The sequence below is a fragment of the Manduca sexta genome, chromosome 5 (assembly GCF_014839805.1).
Source record: "Manduca sexta isolate Smith_Timp_Sample1 chromosome 5, JHU_Msex_v1.0, whole genome shotgun sequence".
NCBI lineage: Eukaryota > Metazoa > Arthropoda > Insecta > Lepidoptera > Sphingidae > Manduca > Manduca sexta.
The window spans coordinates 2,264,521-2,282,022 of NC_051119.1; the positions used below are offsets into that span (position 1 = coordinate 2,264,521).

General features: G+C 36.1%; 1 protein-coding gene across 1 annotated transcript; it reads left to right on the forward strand.

Moving 5' to 3' along the window:
- Positions 1-1,738: 1,738 nt before the first annotated feature.
- On the forward strand, positions 1,739-16,645 carry LOC115447391 (protein Wnt-1). The gene is made up of 8 exons (XM_037443222.1): positions 1,739-1,763; positions 1,866-2,053; positions 5,924-6,044; positions 9,153-9,310; positions 10,647-10,754; positions 11,387-11,542; positions 12,120-12,247; positions 12,563-16,645. The coding sequence occupies exons 1-8, from the start codon at positions 1,739-1,741 to the stop codon at positions 12,762-12,764; spliced, it is 1,086 nt and encodes a 361-aa protein (XP_037299119.1). The 3' UTR covers positions 12,765-16,645.
- Positions 16,646-17,502: the final 857 nt, after the last annotated feature.

Consider the following 17,502-nt stretch of genomic DNA (forward strand, 5'->3'; position numbering starts at 1 on the left):
CTTTTGTTCTATTTTTGAAAAAATATTTCTCTATTCAAAAAGCGGCCAATGCGAAGCTGCCTCGGCACAGTACGTTGATTGGCCGACGACCTAAGTGCAAGTGGAAATAAAAAGTGCTCTCGTAAATGAGCCGTGTTGTCCCTTTCGGTTATGCGTTATGTGTGTATGTTTGTCTCGCTCTGTTTTTCGTTTTAATTGCAAGCACGAGAGGATTTGTAAAGGGTTGCGGGACCTTGAGTGTTGCACGTGCAGGAGGCTGGCATTCAACAACATGTTTGAATGGAAGGGATGACGTGATGCAAGATGGGGGTATGTTAATAATCTTGTACTGCCGCGGGACGGTTAATGGGGCTTGCGACATTATGCAAATAGTTTTAATTAGTTTTAAAAAATAGTTTTCTGCTTGTTGCGAGATTTTTAATAGCAAGCTACTTTAAGTTAACATTTTAAGTGGGGCAATTAGTTTACTAGGAACTCTACTGCTTTTAACCGAAGAATTTTCTGCATTGTGTATCTTTGAAGAACACTAATGTGAATAGTATTGGACATAATGAGACAGTAGCTTATATCTTAGCAACGAATGTTTTGAAGTACCAAGCAGTAGTTGATGGTTCAAAGTTCATTAATTATTATATATCGGTGGAAGTTTATTATCAGGTGCAATGCCCGACTCTATTAGTCATATAGTCTACTGTTTTTGATTGAGCGACTTGAGAATCGAACCCATACTCCTCCGCACGCTCATACCAATATTTGAAACATCTTTCTGCATCATGTTCATTCAATCTTATTGTTTTTAAAGGAAAAGTTTTTTTTGTATAAGTCGTAGATACAATTTGATCGTTAGTCATATTATAATCAATGTGGGGTTGACGCAACAAGTTCTTCATTAAGTATGTTATCGAAAGGACTTGCATTAGTTTTCATGACCAATCGATAGTGTAGCGTTAATCCCTTTAAGAGGATTTAATATCGGGAAAAAGTAGCAATATCTTCTCAAAATGGCAATAAAATTATAAACTGTGAACAGTGGTGTTGGTTACATGTTTATTATGCAGTACACGTGTAATTTTAACCTTTACTTATTTATGTGTAACTGTTTTCTGTTCCTTTTGAATAAAAATAAATAAATAAAAATAAAATAAAATGTTACTGAATCTAGGATTCGAACCCAAGATGTATTTAATCATAGCTCATACATAAGCTAATAATAATAATATTTATTAGTTACCAAAAGACATACATGAAATAGGTACGATAGATAGTTGCTAACTGCACTAGTTAGTTACTCTAACTGTTGCAGTTAACAGCGCCCACCTCCGAAGGGAACATAGTTAAAAATGATTAAGAACAGGAATAATAATTTCAAGCAAATAAATAGTTAAAATAAATAAATTTAAAGTTGCGTTAATATGTGAAATTGAATACAAGACTATTCCTACATTAGGGTATTGGGTGGAAATTCTGACCCACCTACTCGTTAAAATTCACCCAATTATAAATAAAAAAGTCGCCAATCAATAACATTAAACGAAGCTGTTGCATGTGTAAAGGCCATCAGGTTGGCAACACTGACAAATCGTCGCGCCAACTTAACAAGCTCTATCCGTTTCCGGTACGCTATAAACCTCCTTTAATATTTTTTGCTTAAAGAAATTGTATAAACTTATGTAATTAATGAGTTGATATTAGGTTTTCGGTTTTTGGGTGCCTTCAACTGTCTTATTCGTCCTATAGAATGTCGACCAATACTTCAGCGTTAGGTATTTGAAATACTAAACACAAATACCACATATGTATTTGTATTTTACAATTACAAGGAATTCAAATACTGGCCAATCATGCTAATAACCTTCCTTCCCCAGGAACAAGTAATTCAAGTACGGGTCATCTTTTCTTCCCCAGGAACCTGGCAGCGCCGCGGCCCGCTAGCATCACAGGCAACACTTCCCTGGAGACGGTGACGACGCTTCACAAGGAGAGCTGCCACCGGCTGGAGTACCTCGTCGAGCGGCAGAAGCAGCTCTGCACGCTCTCCGATAAGATGATACAGGTATTACACAATACAATCCGGTTATAGCGACACCGGTTATAACAATGCTTCGGTTTTAAATACCAAGTAGTGTTAAAAATATCGATAGGCTTATTTACCTACTTTAAAATTATATAATTGATATTACTTTTACGAATAATAATTTTATATAACAATTATTTGTGCTCGTATCACCGATGACACTCGATAATATTTTTATAAAAAAGTAAAACAACTGGCAACACGAGTAGTATGAGCGTTAGTCGAGGAAAATAGTCCGTTTGGTAGAAATTGTTTTTAAAGTATAACCTCTAATACTGTGAAATAAAATTGTATTTGAAACATCTAAGTGATTCTTCTTTAAAGTTTTAACAGTAGGAGGGTCTCGGCAAATACATATCGACGGTTGAAAGGCTAATTAACTTAAGCGACATATTTTTGCAACACTAAGGATCACTTGCACAACCACTCACTAAATATGATTAAAGCTTAATTTGTTTTAATCATGTGCTGTCTTCCTCAACTCTTAAAAAGATGACAGTGACAGCATGAAGTTTTAAATGTGTTAACGTTAAATATGTTTAGCAAGCCGTTGTGCAAGCCAGCCTAACTTTCATATATATTTAAAATCAGCACGTTTTTCTATGTATTTTTAACCTAGATAATTTTTTTCGAAAAACAATGTCGCTAAGTCAATTAGCCTTTTAACCGTCGATATATAGATAACCCCCTTATTCATAAACGTTATTTATCTAAGGACGGAGCGTTGCTGTGATAACAAGTCTGTTTCTCAGTGCTGACGGCATGGCAGCCGTCGCAGTGCGTAGACATAGGGCCGTTGTGATTGGCTAATATTGAGATATAACTTTAATCTAGTTGGCTGTCAGATAAACAAAGCTGAGAAACAGACTTGTTATCACAGCAATGTTCCGTCCTTAGATAAATAATGTCTATGAATGCGGGCGTAAGAGTACTAATAGTTTATGACGAGTATCTATTTAATGTTATAACCGATTTTAACTTAATTTTTCTTTCTAGAGACGAAGTTAAGTTTGTTAAAAATTCAGTCCAGTCCGAGTCGAACTTGCGTACCGACGGTTTCGTACACGGTTTCGCCGCTTGCTTCGGTGGCGTTTTTGTATTGTGTGTGCGGTATATTTTCGCTCTGAGGTCTCGGGTTCAAATCCCGGGTTGGGCAAAGTGACCTCAGTCAATACGAAATCTGAAAGTTTGTGTAATATGAGACAGGCACATCATTATGAGACGGATATTAAGTTCAGCGAAATATGATTGCATAAAGGCCTCTGCGACATTTGGGGGTCTACACATAAATTTATATATACACGTACAGTCAGCCACAAAAGTAGCTGTACAAATTTAACATTAAATCGTGTTTAAATAATTGTGGTCTTTTCAACATTCGGTTTTTCTTCACGACAATAAATTTCAAAGGGTTAAATATTTTCCTTTTGCAGTTAATTTGTAGAATCGTTTTGAATGTGTTCAGCTACTTTTGTTTCCGACTGTACGTATAAATTTCCCTAGATTGGATTAAATGTGACATCGATGTACTCAATAAACCTGCCTATCCCTAAGGTACAGTCGTGAGTATATTGAATAGGAACAAGTGAAATGGCTTCATGAGAGCCAATTTAATGGTAAGAGTTAACTGGTGACGTTAACTACAGACGCGCAGTTAATTAAACTTGTCGTAAACATCACATTTATTGCCGGAATCGTTTGTACTTTATGCCGATTTTATTTTGTTCATAAAAACATTAAGGGGACAAGTTGGCAATGTACGGAGATACAGTATGGTAATATTACACTTCCTTATTTTGTAGTTAGTTAGTTGGTTGTGGAACGGACTGCCGAGACTAATGTCCGCACGTTCAAATCCCAAAAGGCACACACCTCTGATTTTTCTAAAAAATATGTGTGTATTTGTGAATTATCGCTTGCTTAACGGTGAAGCGAAACATCGTGAGGAAATCTGCATACCTTAGAAGTTCTCTATAGGAATTTCGAGGGTGTGTGAAGTCTACCAATCCGCACTAGGCCAACGTTGTGGACTAAGGCCTAACCCTTCTCAGTGGTTGAGGAAGCCCGTGCCCAGCAGTGAGACAGTATACATATAATAATAATGTAGCTATCTAATGACGGTTAGGATTATTTACCATCAAATGACCCACTGTTACGTACATAAATAAAATTGTAATTGCCATACCGTTCTTTCGAAACTGCGCACACCACTTGCGCCGCTCATAAAACGTAAACTTAACGATATCAAACTTAATTGAGATTGCAATGTAGATAATAAAGGCATATTGAATTTAACGATTGGCTCAATCTGATTTCCTTAGCGTCGGGTTTAAAAAGTTAATTAACTAATTGCGTTCTTATTTTAAATATTCGAAAATCGAAGAGTACTAAAATTATGTACAACGGACATTGGAAAGATTGTCATACAAAAGTTTTGCGCTTATGTGATGGTTATTCAATCTACACCAATGTAAAATACTTCATAATATATTTCCAAATCGTGATTTTCCCATTTTTAATAGGTATATTAGCATATTTTCTGTATATATGTTATTTTAACCGACTTCAAAAAAAGGAGGAGGTTATCAATTCGAGGTGATTTTTTTTGTATGTTTGTTACCTCAGAACTCGCTCATTTATGAACCGATTTGGAAAATTATTTTTTTAATCGAAAGATTGACCTCATGATTGGTCCCATAGAATTGTTTGTATTAATGGATGCTGTGACATCTTGTCGCGCGATCATTTTAAATAAGACAACGACTTATTACCAATTGGTAATTACTTTTGGAGCACAAATTTGGTTTTGATGTCCCGATTATAACTAACTATGCTCTTTAATGTCTTCGGTGAAAATGTATCAAAGAGTATCCTTTTAAAATATAAAAATTAAAAAACATTAATATTGTTGCGAAAAGTTGGTTATGTGTTTTGTACACTTCTGAATATATTTTAAGCATGAGTTTGTGGTTTCGTAGTATCTCAAACAACTTTGTCCTACTTTAATTGGGATCGACGTAATTTTTTTCAAAACCCAGTATTACTTAAGTTAAGAATCGAATTCCGAATCGTCATTCCGTTATTCAATTCCGAACCTATCCGGAAGTATAAGCATTTTTTATTATTTGAAAGATCAAATAATAAAAGAATTTTCCAAATTGATTAATAACAATAAATCGATAATGACTGAGTTCTAAGTTAATAAGTATAAAAAAAAATGCACATTAAATTATGAATCTACTCCTTTTTTTCAATTGGTTAATAAATCACGTCTTATTAAGAACCTCCTTTTTTGAAGTCGGTTAAGTATAGCGTTTATATTGTATATTTATACTAGCGACCCACCTCGCTTCGCGCGGTTAGCCGATAGAGTTGCCAACCGTACTATAATATTGTACTATACAGGGTTATTTTGACATTGCTTTACTAAATGAAATCACATACTCGACTTTACCTTTGCTGACACTGTGCTAATAATTATCCATTAGTAACTAATATTTTCACGAAAAATCCAGGTTCTAGTTTTCTGAAATTTGATAATTTTGTAGTTTAATGAGAATATGGCGTGTGCGTGGGTGTATTTCTGACTGAAAGTATGATGTTGCCACTGCAACAAATTCTCTTAGTAGTAGTGGCTTTGAGGCGCGTAAAATGACTTTTATTAACATTTTTTTCGAAACTTACACTTTTGTATTTTACAACTACGGCACAAGTAACTTATTGTAAAGTATTATTTCCAATTAGATAAGTATGTGGTTTCATTTAGTAACACGATGTCAAAATGACTGTATTTTGGGTTTGCGTACTATATACTGTTGAATACATATATGATACGTGGTTGTTCCTCAGGTCCTCCAGACAGGCGCGCAGCAGGCGGTGGAGGAGTGCCAGCATCAGTTCCGCCACAGCCGGTGGAACTGCAGCACCGTGGAGAACGCCACCGACATATTCGGCGGAGTGCTCAAATACAGTGAGTTCAACATCCAGCATATACAGCCTGTGGCATTCAGTCTGCATGTATACCATTTATTTCCGAAATGAAAAATAAAAAAAAAAGTTATAATCATTAGAAAATCAGACCGATGCAGGGGCCGTGCTGTTGCCTAACGTCTTTAATTTTCGTAATTTATTAAGATATTTTTAATATTACAGCTATAGTGTCCAATATGAAATGTTTGCAGTTATATAAGCGACTTACATAATTGGGAGAAATAATTCAATATTCTCATGTAAGTACCTTGACTTATCATAAGTGCAAATATTCGCCTATGTGATGATTAAAGCATATCTATATATATAAAAATGAATCCCTGTTTCCTCTGTCAGGAGAAGGATCTTAGGAAAGAAAAAATTCAAAAAATTGCACAGTATATTAGAAAATTTAAGAAAACTTAACGAAAATATTAGTTTTATATAACTGTCAATTGTTTGAAATAACTGTCAGCGATTGACAGAATGCGCGCTGCAAATTCATAGTTAAGACGGGACGTCTGTCGGGTCAACTAGTATAAAATGTTTCCAATATAAAAAGCGATTTAATTGGGAGAAATTATTATTATTTATAATTATAATTAAATACTCTCATGTACCTTGACTGATCATAAGTGCAACTATGTTAGCCTGCGTGATGATTAAAGCATTTTATTTTTTAACAATAAAGTTTACGCATTAAGACAACAAATCTACTCACACATACTTAGAAATGATTTCGAAACCGTACTTAAAAACATGCGCACCCCATAACGCTTTGTCACACATGCTCGCTATAAAACTGCTTCCAAATGTCTTAACAATCCGCTGTTCTAATTAACAATTTAAACAAATCAAAAATATCATAAAGTTCAAAAGGATGCCACATGTTCTTTGAAGTTAGTGAATGCTGCGCCGACCATTCGTCAACAAATGTTTACTAAATACCCAAATTAGTTATAAGTACTGGCTTTAAAGTAAGGATATATGCTTGCGCCTTCGTTTGTCCATATCCATTTTCCAGATAAATGCTTATAGCATGGAGGCGTAATGTAGTTTTCTATTGGTGGAAGAAGTTTCCAGAATCGGAATAGTAGTTAAAGATTAACGAGTAATAAAAATAAAGAATATCGTCAGATTTATGTAACGGTATAGCAAATTGGATTACTAGGTTTTGTTTTCGAAATAAAGCTTCAACTGTATGTTTCCGAGGCAAAAGTAAAATGATATCCAGGATACAGCCTATCTGTGTGCCAAATTTCATCAAAATCCATTTAGCGGTTTCTATTCTCTGCGTTTTCTAACAAATATTCAAAAAAAATTACAATCTTTCGTGGTTTTAATATTGAATAAGATTAGTAAGGTGAAAAAAATTACGTGGGTATATTGAGTCTTGGTTTGGTTTGTAAAGTTTGATTTACATTAGACAAGTTACTCGCATGACACATGCAAGATTATTATAAAACTATTCAAGAGCACTATGCTGCCATATGGAATTGTGATGTTCAAGTGTTTCTGGGTATGACGACACTAGGTTCTTGTAGTATCGTCCATATAAAATATCAAATACATATAAGTATATAATGTAACTTATAAACACTCAACTGGGTTTTGTTGATGGCAGAATATATTTTATATCCGCCCGCGACTACTGTACATAAGGTGTTAAAACCCGCCATAGTAGCCCACGTATGTGTGTCACGTTACGGGATCAGCCGGCATAATTATGTCGACTGTCGAGGGCTAATCATCTCTCGTCAGTCAACATTCTATTGGACTCCACTCCACTTACCATCAGGTGCAGTGGAGTCACTTAACCGAATCCGTATAAAAAAACTCAGATAAATCTAGTTTTGGGATAGTAATTCGGCGCTATCGTTCCAGTGATTTAGCTGGTTGATAAAAACTTTTCATTTGAAGATAGATTTATTATATTAATACTTCATCTAATGTCTTATCATCATCATCCAATGTCTCAGAGTGACAAGCGCAGTTCATATCCCCGTAAATTTATCAAGGACAAGTGTTGCAGGCCAGCTACTCACCCGTCTGTCCGCAGCATCTAGACTAGCCTAAACAAATCTGATTAGCTAACACGCAGTAACTTCCTCAATTTTACCTTGATGCATGATTGACAGCATCTTCCGTTGTCTGTTAGCTTCAAGGAATTTCAACTTGTTTATTTTCTCATGTCGACTGCTGGCGTGTGCGCCCTTGTTGAATGAGTAGCTCAATATGTTTTAAATACTTAACTTCAACTAGTGTATATTGAGCTGTGATATTTTTGGGAGAGTCCATTTTTGGAAGGTAGGGTAAGGTCTTGAAATTCTGGTTCATACCGTTGGTCAATGAACCAGTTGTGTGGATTGTGAAAATGATTATTTGAAACATTTTTTACGTAAAATATTTGATATTTTTGGTATCTGGTTTGATTATTTTTGTTTTGTGACCTATTTTAAGTCGTGGAGTAAACTTCAAGGAATGTGGTGTTGTGCTTCTAGTATTCCTTAGAATTCTTGTTTAATGTTTAGTGGATTCGTAATTATTTAAAATTATTACGTAAAAATATAATAATATTTATATACATGAATGCGTTTACTTTACAAACATTTTTACAAACATTATTATATCTTAAAGAGATAAGAATACTTGGACTAAATTTCTTAACATTTTTAAAAGTCTTTAAACAACGCTAATGTCACTGTTATATTTTATTTCTGTTAATTACTGGATGTCATATATATGTTGTATTGTAGCTGCGTATTTAATGTATCAATATTTATATAATTAGTTTTATATTAAGTATATAATACGTAGTTATTTTTAAATTATAATATTTATGTACATCTGTTTTCGAACCCCTTTTACTACCCATTGATGACTGCCCGCTGTATTTTTTCTAATTAGCTAAGCCTATACAAAGGCTGTCTGGAAGAAATCGCCAATTGTGATAACACAGCCATTAGTACTTCTTGCTTAGCTTAGTCCTTGTTACCTTAGATGTACAATAATAAGATACTTAAATTAAATATAGGTTATGATTCAATATAAACTGTAAGTCATATGTGTGTCGGTTCATTGTTGGTTAGCTGGAGTGTTGTCATTGCAGAGTCGCGCGAGTCCGCGTTTGTACACGCGCTGTCCTCGGCCGCGCTCGCCCACGCCGTGGCGCGCGCGTGCAGCCGCGGTGAGCTCAACGACTGCTCGTGCGACTCCCGGGTGCGCAAGCGCACGCCGCGGCACTGGCAGTGGGGCGGCTGCTCAGAGGTACGGGTCCAGTGTAGCGAGTCTCCTCGCACACCTTACATAATTATAAAAATTGTTCATTACAACAAAACACATAAATCACGACATACAAAGAAAATTAAACCTTAAAACAGTAGATTAATGTTTTTGCCGATCACAATGTATGTGCAAATTATTTCCTTCGATTTCCTCTCTAGATAAATCTGTATCAAGGAAGTCATTTATAGAGATCACTGTGGCGACCCATTGCGATATACCTACACCAGTTTCATCTACTTACAAAATTCAAATTCTTCCCACGGAACTAAATTAGCGTGATAAATAGTAGCTAATATGTTAATCCAGAGCATGGTCGATCTGTGCTAAATTACATTAAAGATAAGATTAGTGGGAAATATGATAAGATAATAAATTTCATTGAGGTTCACCTTGCTGGTCGACACTTTTTTGGACTTCACTAATACTAATATTAGTTTATCTGAATAAAGTGATATAATTTTTGTTAGAATATAATAGGGTAAGCATTTAAGAAAGTGGTCTAACGAATTAGGTCGGTATAATTGTGTAAGGAAAATTAGAATGGAAAGTTTATCATAATATCAGGCCTGTATTATATACTGTTCCACTACTGCCACAAGCATCCCCTCCCCTTCTGAGAAGGATTATAGCCCAATGCTGGGCACATGCCTGTTTACTAAAAGGGTTAGTTCTTAGTCATGCTATAGTGTGCATCAAATTCTAATGAAGGATACTTTAGGTAAGTAGGTTTTCTCTAAACTCTGTCCGATATTGGAACGGGGTCTGGTACCTTCTATATCAAATATAGCTTTAAGGAATAGACCCTGAATATTATTAAACAGCAACGATATCTTAGTTTGAAATGCAACGGTCTTTCAACAGGAAGCCCCGAAGGTTTCAAACATACCTTGGATTGGACGAAGTTAATATCAGCCCTGTATTACATATTGTCCCACTGCTGGGCACGGGCCTCCTCTACTACTGGGATAGGCGTTAGTCCACCACGCTGGTCTAGTGCGGATTGGTAGACTTCACACACCCTCAAAATTCCTATTAGATAACTTCTTGAGTATGCAGGTTTCCTTACAATTTTCCTTCACCGTTAAAGCTAACGATATTGATAATATTACACACATAACTTCGCAGATAGACAGGGTCTATTCATATAATAGCAATGTCAAAACATGAGAGATAGAAGGTACTAGATCCATTCCTAGATCGTTAGAGTTAGTGTGAGATTTTCTTATCTATTTTTGTGCTCTAAAATTTATTAGCCTTTGTGGATCTTACGGGCAACCATAAAAACCACTGTGATTAATATGAAATAACTAAATTCCAGGACATAAGATACGGTGAGATGTACAGCCGTGACTTCGTGGACTCTCGGGAAGACCGGAGCACCGACGAGGGCCTCATGAACCTGCACAACAACGAGGCGGGGCGCAGGGTGAGGACCTTAATAATAATAATAATAATATCAGCCCTGTATTATATACTTGCCCACTGCTGAGCACGGGCCTCCTCTGCTACTGAGGACCTTACTGTACTATTATCAGAGATGGCCTCTATCAGCCTCTATACAGGTCTTTTTGGGTTGCAGCTAAGGGCCCCGTTGATTTATACGGCCCAAGGCCTCATTAAAGACAGTAGATACCACACTAAATTAAAAAAAAAAAAAACTTTTATAAGGGTGTAATATTAGTAGTTAACGTATGACTAAACCTGTTGATTTCTTTTGTAATAATTTCTTATTTATATATTCTCTCTTATTTATTAAGTTGATGTCTGTTCTATTCTGTATGTGTGTATTCTATTAATTTTAATAGAATACAGACATACAGAATACACACATATAATATATTTTACTATTCTCTTTTTTCTCTAATACCGTATCAACATAACATCGACATCGAAAATCATATTTTGACAATTGAGTGAAAATGATTATAGTAGCTTGTAATAGACAACAAATGATGTGTACTGCGGAATGAAACGATGTTTGATACAGATGCAGATAGTAGTATTAGAGCAATGCATTGTCGAAGCATGTATAGGATGCGTGTGTATGTGTGTCGGCAGGCGGTGCGCGGGCGCATGCAGCGCGTGTGCAAGTGTCACGGCATGTCGGGGTCGTGCTCGGTGCGCGTGTGCTGGCGGCGGCTGCCGGCGCTGCGCTCGGTGGCCGACGCGCTGCTCACGCGCTACGACGGCGCCTCGCACGTCAAGCTCACGCAGGTACAGTACCACACGCACACACGAGTGTCGCGTACGTCGGGGTCTACTCACATCAACGGTAGCATGTGGCCTGCCTTCCACGCTGCCGACAATCCCGGTGGTCACCACGTACTAATGGTGAACAGGCCCCTGTCGCGCTCTTCGTCCCAGGCCGGGCCTGACTTGTTGGGTCGTATCCAGCGGAAAGTTGTCATAATGGTGATACACGACCGAAACCTCCGTATCTACGATCTGGTACAAATACTAACCGAAGTAGCCATGCTCGATGAGTATTTGTATTAACCGAAAACTGCCGCGCCGCGCCGTGGCGCCTATCCAACCGCTCTGCAAAGACAGGTTACACTGCCATGACAGTTTGAAGCCCTGCTGACGGGGCCCCCAGCGTAAGACGCCACTACTCCACGCAGACTCGCTGTAGAGACAGAGAGGTCTTCATGGCCTCCACCTCCTTTGGGGTCGGAAGCTGCCTGTGACTAAACGCCGCCTCCTATAAATTTATGTTCGTAAAAAAAGTAGGCATAAATTATTCCTTTATAAACATCCACTCAAAATACTATATTTTTTATTGTCATTACAGGTGGTGGACCGCAAGAAAGGAAAGAACATGCGCAAGCTGCGGCCTTTGCAGCCAGACATGAAGAAACCGAACAAGACCGACCTCGTGTACCTCGAGGACTCGCCCGACTACTGCGAGCCTAATGACGAGTAAGGACAATTTGATAAGTCTAGATGTCCACTATTCCTTGCGTGCCATCATACTGACCTCAAGTCTACATGTGTACTATTATTCACGAGTCCGTCATACTGATCTCACTGCGTATGTAAGTAAGCAGAGTGAGTGAATGTCAGTAGTGTCAACTGGCGTAAGCGGAGTGAGTGAATGTCAGTAGTGTCAACTGGCGAAAGACGATTATTCCTGTCCAATCAAGTTAATTATGGTGACCTCTTTGAAAACTCACTTCGGAACTTCCTATTATGAATTATTTTTTATATCAACATCCACAAATTCTATGTTTTCAGGCTTGGCATCCTGGGCACACGAGGCCGAACCTGCAACAGGACATCAGCAGGACTCGACGGCTGCAGACTCCTTTGCTGCGGGCGAGGGTACCAGACCAGGGTCCGGGACCACGAGGAGAAGTGCCGCTGCAGGTTCGTCTGGTGCTGTCGAGTCCACTGCGAACTCTGCCGGTATAAACGAGACCACCACGTCTGCAATTAGAGGTAGACTCTATTACAATGTCGTAAGAGCTAGATTGCGTCAGCTATCATAATCCAAACTGTGGAATTGAAACTAGACTATCGGTTGTAACGAACGAGCAAGTAATGATTTAATAATAAAATTATAAGATTGATGAGAGTTTATTTGTGATTTACGATTTTGATTCGAATGATTAATTACGTGTGCAATTAAATCGATAACGAATTTGTAATTCGAACGAATCGATCTCTATCGATTATACTGGCTTGTGTCAATTTCTGAATTCATAATCGGAATATAAATTTCGTTAAATTCCATTTTTAAAAGCAGTTGATGTTTCATGTATTGTTTGCCAGTAACAATATAGAAAAGTTTTTTAACTATTTTAAATTTGGAATATTCCAGGTAAAACGCACGTTAAGAATTGATACGTCTAATTTATTATTCTCTATGCTATCCTAACTTTATAAAACATAGTTTAGGAGCGATCTTCAAAGAATAATCTAGAATAATGTAGGTTCTAAAGGCTTAATACATTTCCTTTGTAAATTCAAGAATCTTTGCTGTAACAGAAGATCTAGATATAAGTATAAACAAGAGAATGGAATTGTTATTAATTTCTGATTATGATCGTCAGATACTCATAAGAATGATTTAATGTAGCCTATTTCGTTACTAAAATAGAAACTACAGAATTTGATTTTATAAAAATATTTTTCGAAAATAGAACTTTTTTGAAAAAAATATCTTTAAAAACCTACTAATGTTAGATATTAAATTGTTTTTGCAATTTTTGTTGAAACCATTGAAAAATGATAATTGACTGAATATTTTTTTAAACTTTAGTTTTTATAGTTTTTTGGAATGTAAGCTTTAAATTTATTTACAGTATTACTAACTTATTATAATTTACGCGTTTCATGTACAAAAATGTAAATATCGCTTTTGTTAAGTAGGTTAAGAAGTTATTGATTTAAGGCGAAATTTTATTTTCTCCCTTTTTATTTAATTTTATTGGGATGGGCAAAGTTACCTGTTCATGAAGATTTCTTTGCTCGTGAGTAGATTTCTTCGATAAACGAAAACAAGCTTTATTGATACTAGGAAATAAAGCCTCTTTTTATATAATCCTAAAAATAATGAATATTTAGACACTGGCACTTGTTAGATTTATTCATTAACTGATTTACACTATGGTATTCAAATCTTATTAATAATATTTTTATCCTTTTTTTTTGTTGTGGTAACATCCCCCACTTTGCCCCTCCCATCACGTTGTGTACTTAATGCACAATTTAATTTTCTACCTCATGAGGCAAAAATTTCGTTCAAACTTGTTTTTTAGCCATAAGTACATTAAGACGTTGTAAATATTGCATCGTTCATCTAAGTTAGCAATATTAACTTATTATAGTGGATATCGAATTATATATAAAATGTTTTTTGTACGTCCATATTTATGGGGACCCCAAACGGCTTTACTGGTGGTGGGATATAGTTATATCCGCGCTGATAGCGACTACCCGGTGTTAAAACCCAACCCCGCCATAGTGACCCACGTAAGTGTCGCGTTTTGGGTTCAGCCTGTGTATATCCGGTTCCAACAGGCCGGCATTATTGTGTCGACTGTTGAGGGTAATCATCTCTCGTCAGTCGACATTCTATTGGACCCTATTCGACTTACCATTAAGTGCAGTGGGATCAATTTACTACGTACGTATAAAAAAGCGTACATTTATGACTAAGCGACATATTCTGTTCTCCTATTGTGTCCGCTTTGTGTTTTAAATATGTTTTAAAAGAGAATTATTAACCAATAAAACAACAGGGGGAGTGTCTAGATCGCAGGCACGGATGAAGGGCGGTGTTTTTTTATTGGATGCACTGAGCGTCCATTGTATTTGGCAAGTTCATGCTGATTTTAGATCAAAAGAAAGTCATTGTTAATATAATGAAAATATCGAAGAGTAAGTAACGATGAAGGAAAACATCGTGAGGAAATCTACATACCTGAGACGTTCTCTATAGGAATTTCGAGGGTGTGTGAAGTCTACCAGTCCGCACTAGGCCAGCGTGGTGGACTAAGGCCTAATCCCTCTCAGTAGCAGAGGAGGCCCGTGCCCAACAGTAGGACAGTATATAACACAGAGCTGATATTATATTATATCGAAGAGTAAAAATAAAATTAAAATTAATTTTAACGAATCTTTTACAGTTGCCTTGCTCATTCAGGACATTGGGGTTCCCTTTTGCGACGCATACATGGGGTCCCCTTAAAGTAAAATACGTATTACTCTGTAAATCTCATGATTCGATATCTATTTATTAGATTGTGATGCTTTAGAGTTGTAGCTTTTCTCGGTCATTCAAAATGTATTTGTATCCGTTGTAAATACCTTAATGTATTATATTTAGTTACGTCTGTTTATTATAATATCGGGCGATACATCTTTTGGAAGGCTGGTTCTATACTGCTATGTTTTGGAGACCTAGACTCCTCCCTAGATCTAGGATCCTACCTAAGGATAAGATCTTAGTTACCTTTATATTGTACTAGTTGCGACTTTGTTCACGCGAGAATACTGCCATCAAAAGTAGCATTTTATTTCATGTAAAGTATATGAAACTTAATTAGAACAGTTGCAAGTAATTGTTTATAATTTCTAATAATCCTTGTTCTTTATGATAGTATACCCCTCCCAAAAGTCGTGTCACCCGATGCGTAAACTTGCCAATTTTCTACGTGTTAATATTGCGAATTGTATTTGTATTAGAATAAGAATGTAAGCTGTTACCAACGCGCCCTTAACTTAAAAACCTCTAAAGAAAGCCAGATATTTCTTTGATAACGAACCTATCAAATTAATAACGATTATTATTAGGTTTAATTGAGTACTTTTCGTAGCTACATGGTTTAAACTATGCGTTACAGTTGTAAGTTTTACATACGTGAGTTGTTACTTACGTAAGTTACTATAGTAGCTAACATTGTAAACTGTTTACTTATATAAGTTTATTTTTCGCGACTTGCAAACTATTCGTTTTCTGCGGAGGAAGGCAGAAATTAATAATAGAGTTATGTGTATAATAATAGGGCTGTAATAAATGCAACTCAGTTGCGCTCTGAAGTGAAATAACGACTGGGAGACTCTCAAGTAGCGGTTAGCATCTTAAATTGTCGCTTCTTAATAAACCCATATTAATATCGGCTTAAATTATATCTCAAGTCACTATATGTGACGGATTTTAAAAGCCGTGTTTTATATATTAAACTAAAAACAAGCTCTTTAATCGAAACTTAAGTTTTGTTGATTAAATAATTTATTTAATAAATAAATATTCATATATATATCAAATGTTTATTTGAAATTTTACTCAAAAGTAAGATTGATTTATTAACACGGTCCTTAGTTTTGATGTTAAACACTGTTTCTATGAAATAGTAGTTCACGCACAACTTACGTAAGTAACTTATGTAGTTGAAACTTACATACGTAACGCCTACCTCATTGCGTAACTATTTGTAGATCGTACATAGTTACGTATTTTTAAAGAAAAATTAACAGACCCTAAAAAGGATTACATTTTGAGTTTGTACGTTTTTTTTTTATAAAGTAACATTTTTGTTGGCAAGTTTAAGTGAGTTAAGTTAAGGGAGTGCTGGACTCTAATCTAGATATCACCAAATTATTCTTTATGTACTTAATACGGACGAAGTGTAATATATTTGGTTTTAGACTGGACGTGATGCTACTCAGATGCCTTTACCGTTAAGTGATGGCTCATATGCGAGAATTTGAGGTGTTTTGTCTATTTTAGCCGCCAAGCAGGATTATGTCTGTAGTTTAAGAGCATTATAGAAAAGCCAAATACGTTTGAACGATGTATCCTAACAGCAAAAATAATAGTGGTTCCCATTGCTTGTTGGCAAAAATAGACAATAGTATATATCCAGGTCCTCGCATGAGAGATAACCTCATGGTAAACGCGTGGATGAGAATTGAAGATGTCACTCAGACTTGTTTTAAGTCATTTTTTGCGATGGAATACATGTCTGATATGTCGTGGAAGAAAACTGGGCGTTCTATTAAATGCAAAAGGAATTTTTGATTGGTTATTATGAAAGTTGGTCAATTACAAAATTGTTTAATACAATGTTTAGCGTTTTAAATACATTTTTGTTAGGTAATCAGTGAACATTCGAAATAATAAATCTTTTGATTGATATCAGTACATCGGTCCAGGAAATAAGCAAAATTAAGCGAAACAGACAGACTTACTATTTCGTGATTAAAGCACTGAACGTATATCAATCAAAATTTTAAGAAAAAGGTTAAACTACAAAACACAGTTCATGAAATCACGGTTAGCCATTTTTTTTTCAATCTATCGCGCAAATGGATCACATAGTGCAAAGTGTTTTACAAATGATTCAATTTGATAGGTATACCGTAGAGATGGTATCGAAGATTTAGTCTACTGTTTATTGAAAGCAGCCCAACGAAAAGCCAGTTCAATTAGTAATATTTCTACGTACGTGAAGCCGTTGGTTCTGCGCCTGATCTCTGATTATGTCGGATTGCCGTCTCACCGGAGTGAAGGTACAGAGTGCACCTGTGTATTGCACACACTTGTGCAATATACTTTACGCGTAATTGGCTAATCTCCGATGAAATATAATTAATTAGTTATCTAACAGATCCATTTCCACGATACAAGAGTTATTAATATCGTTTATTAATTTGGGTTCTTCGTCTTG

Coding starts and splice junctions, on each gene's coding strand:
- LOC115447391 (XM_037443222.1), top strand. CDS start 1,739: ATGTCGACCAATACTTCAGCGTTAG. Junction 10,755..11,386: donor ACAACGAGGCGGGGCGCAGG/GTGAGGACCTTA, acceptor GTGTGTCGGCAG/GCGGTGCGCGGGCGCATGCA. Junction 11,543..12,119: donor CGCACGTCAAGCTCACGCAG/GTACAGTACCAC, acceptor TTGTCATTACAG/GTGGTGGACCGCAAGAAAGG.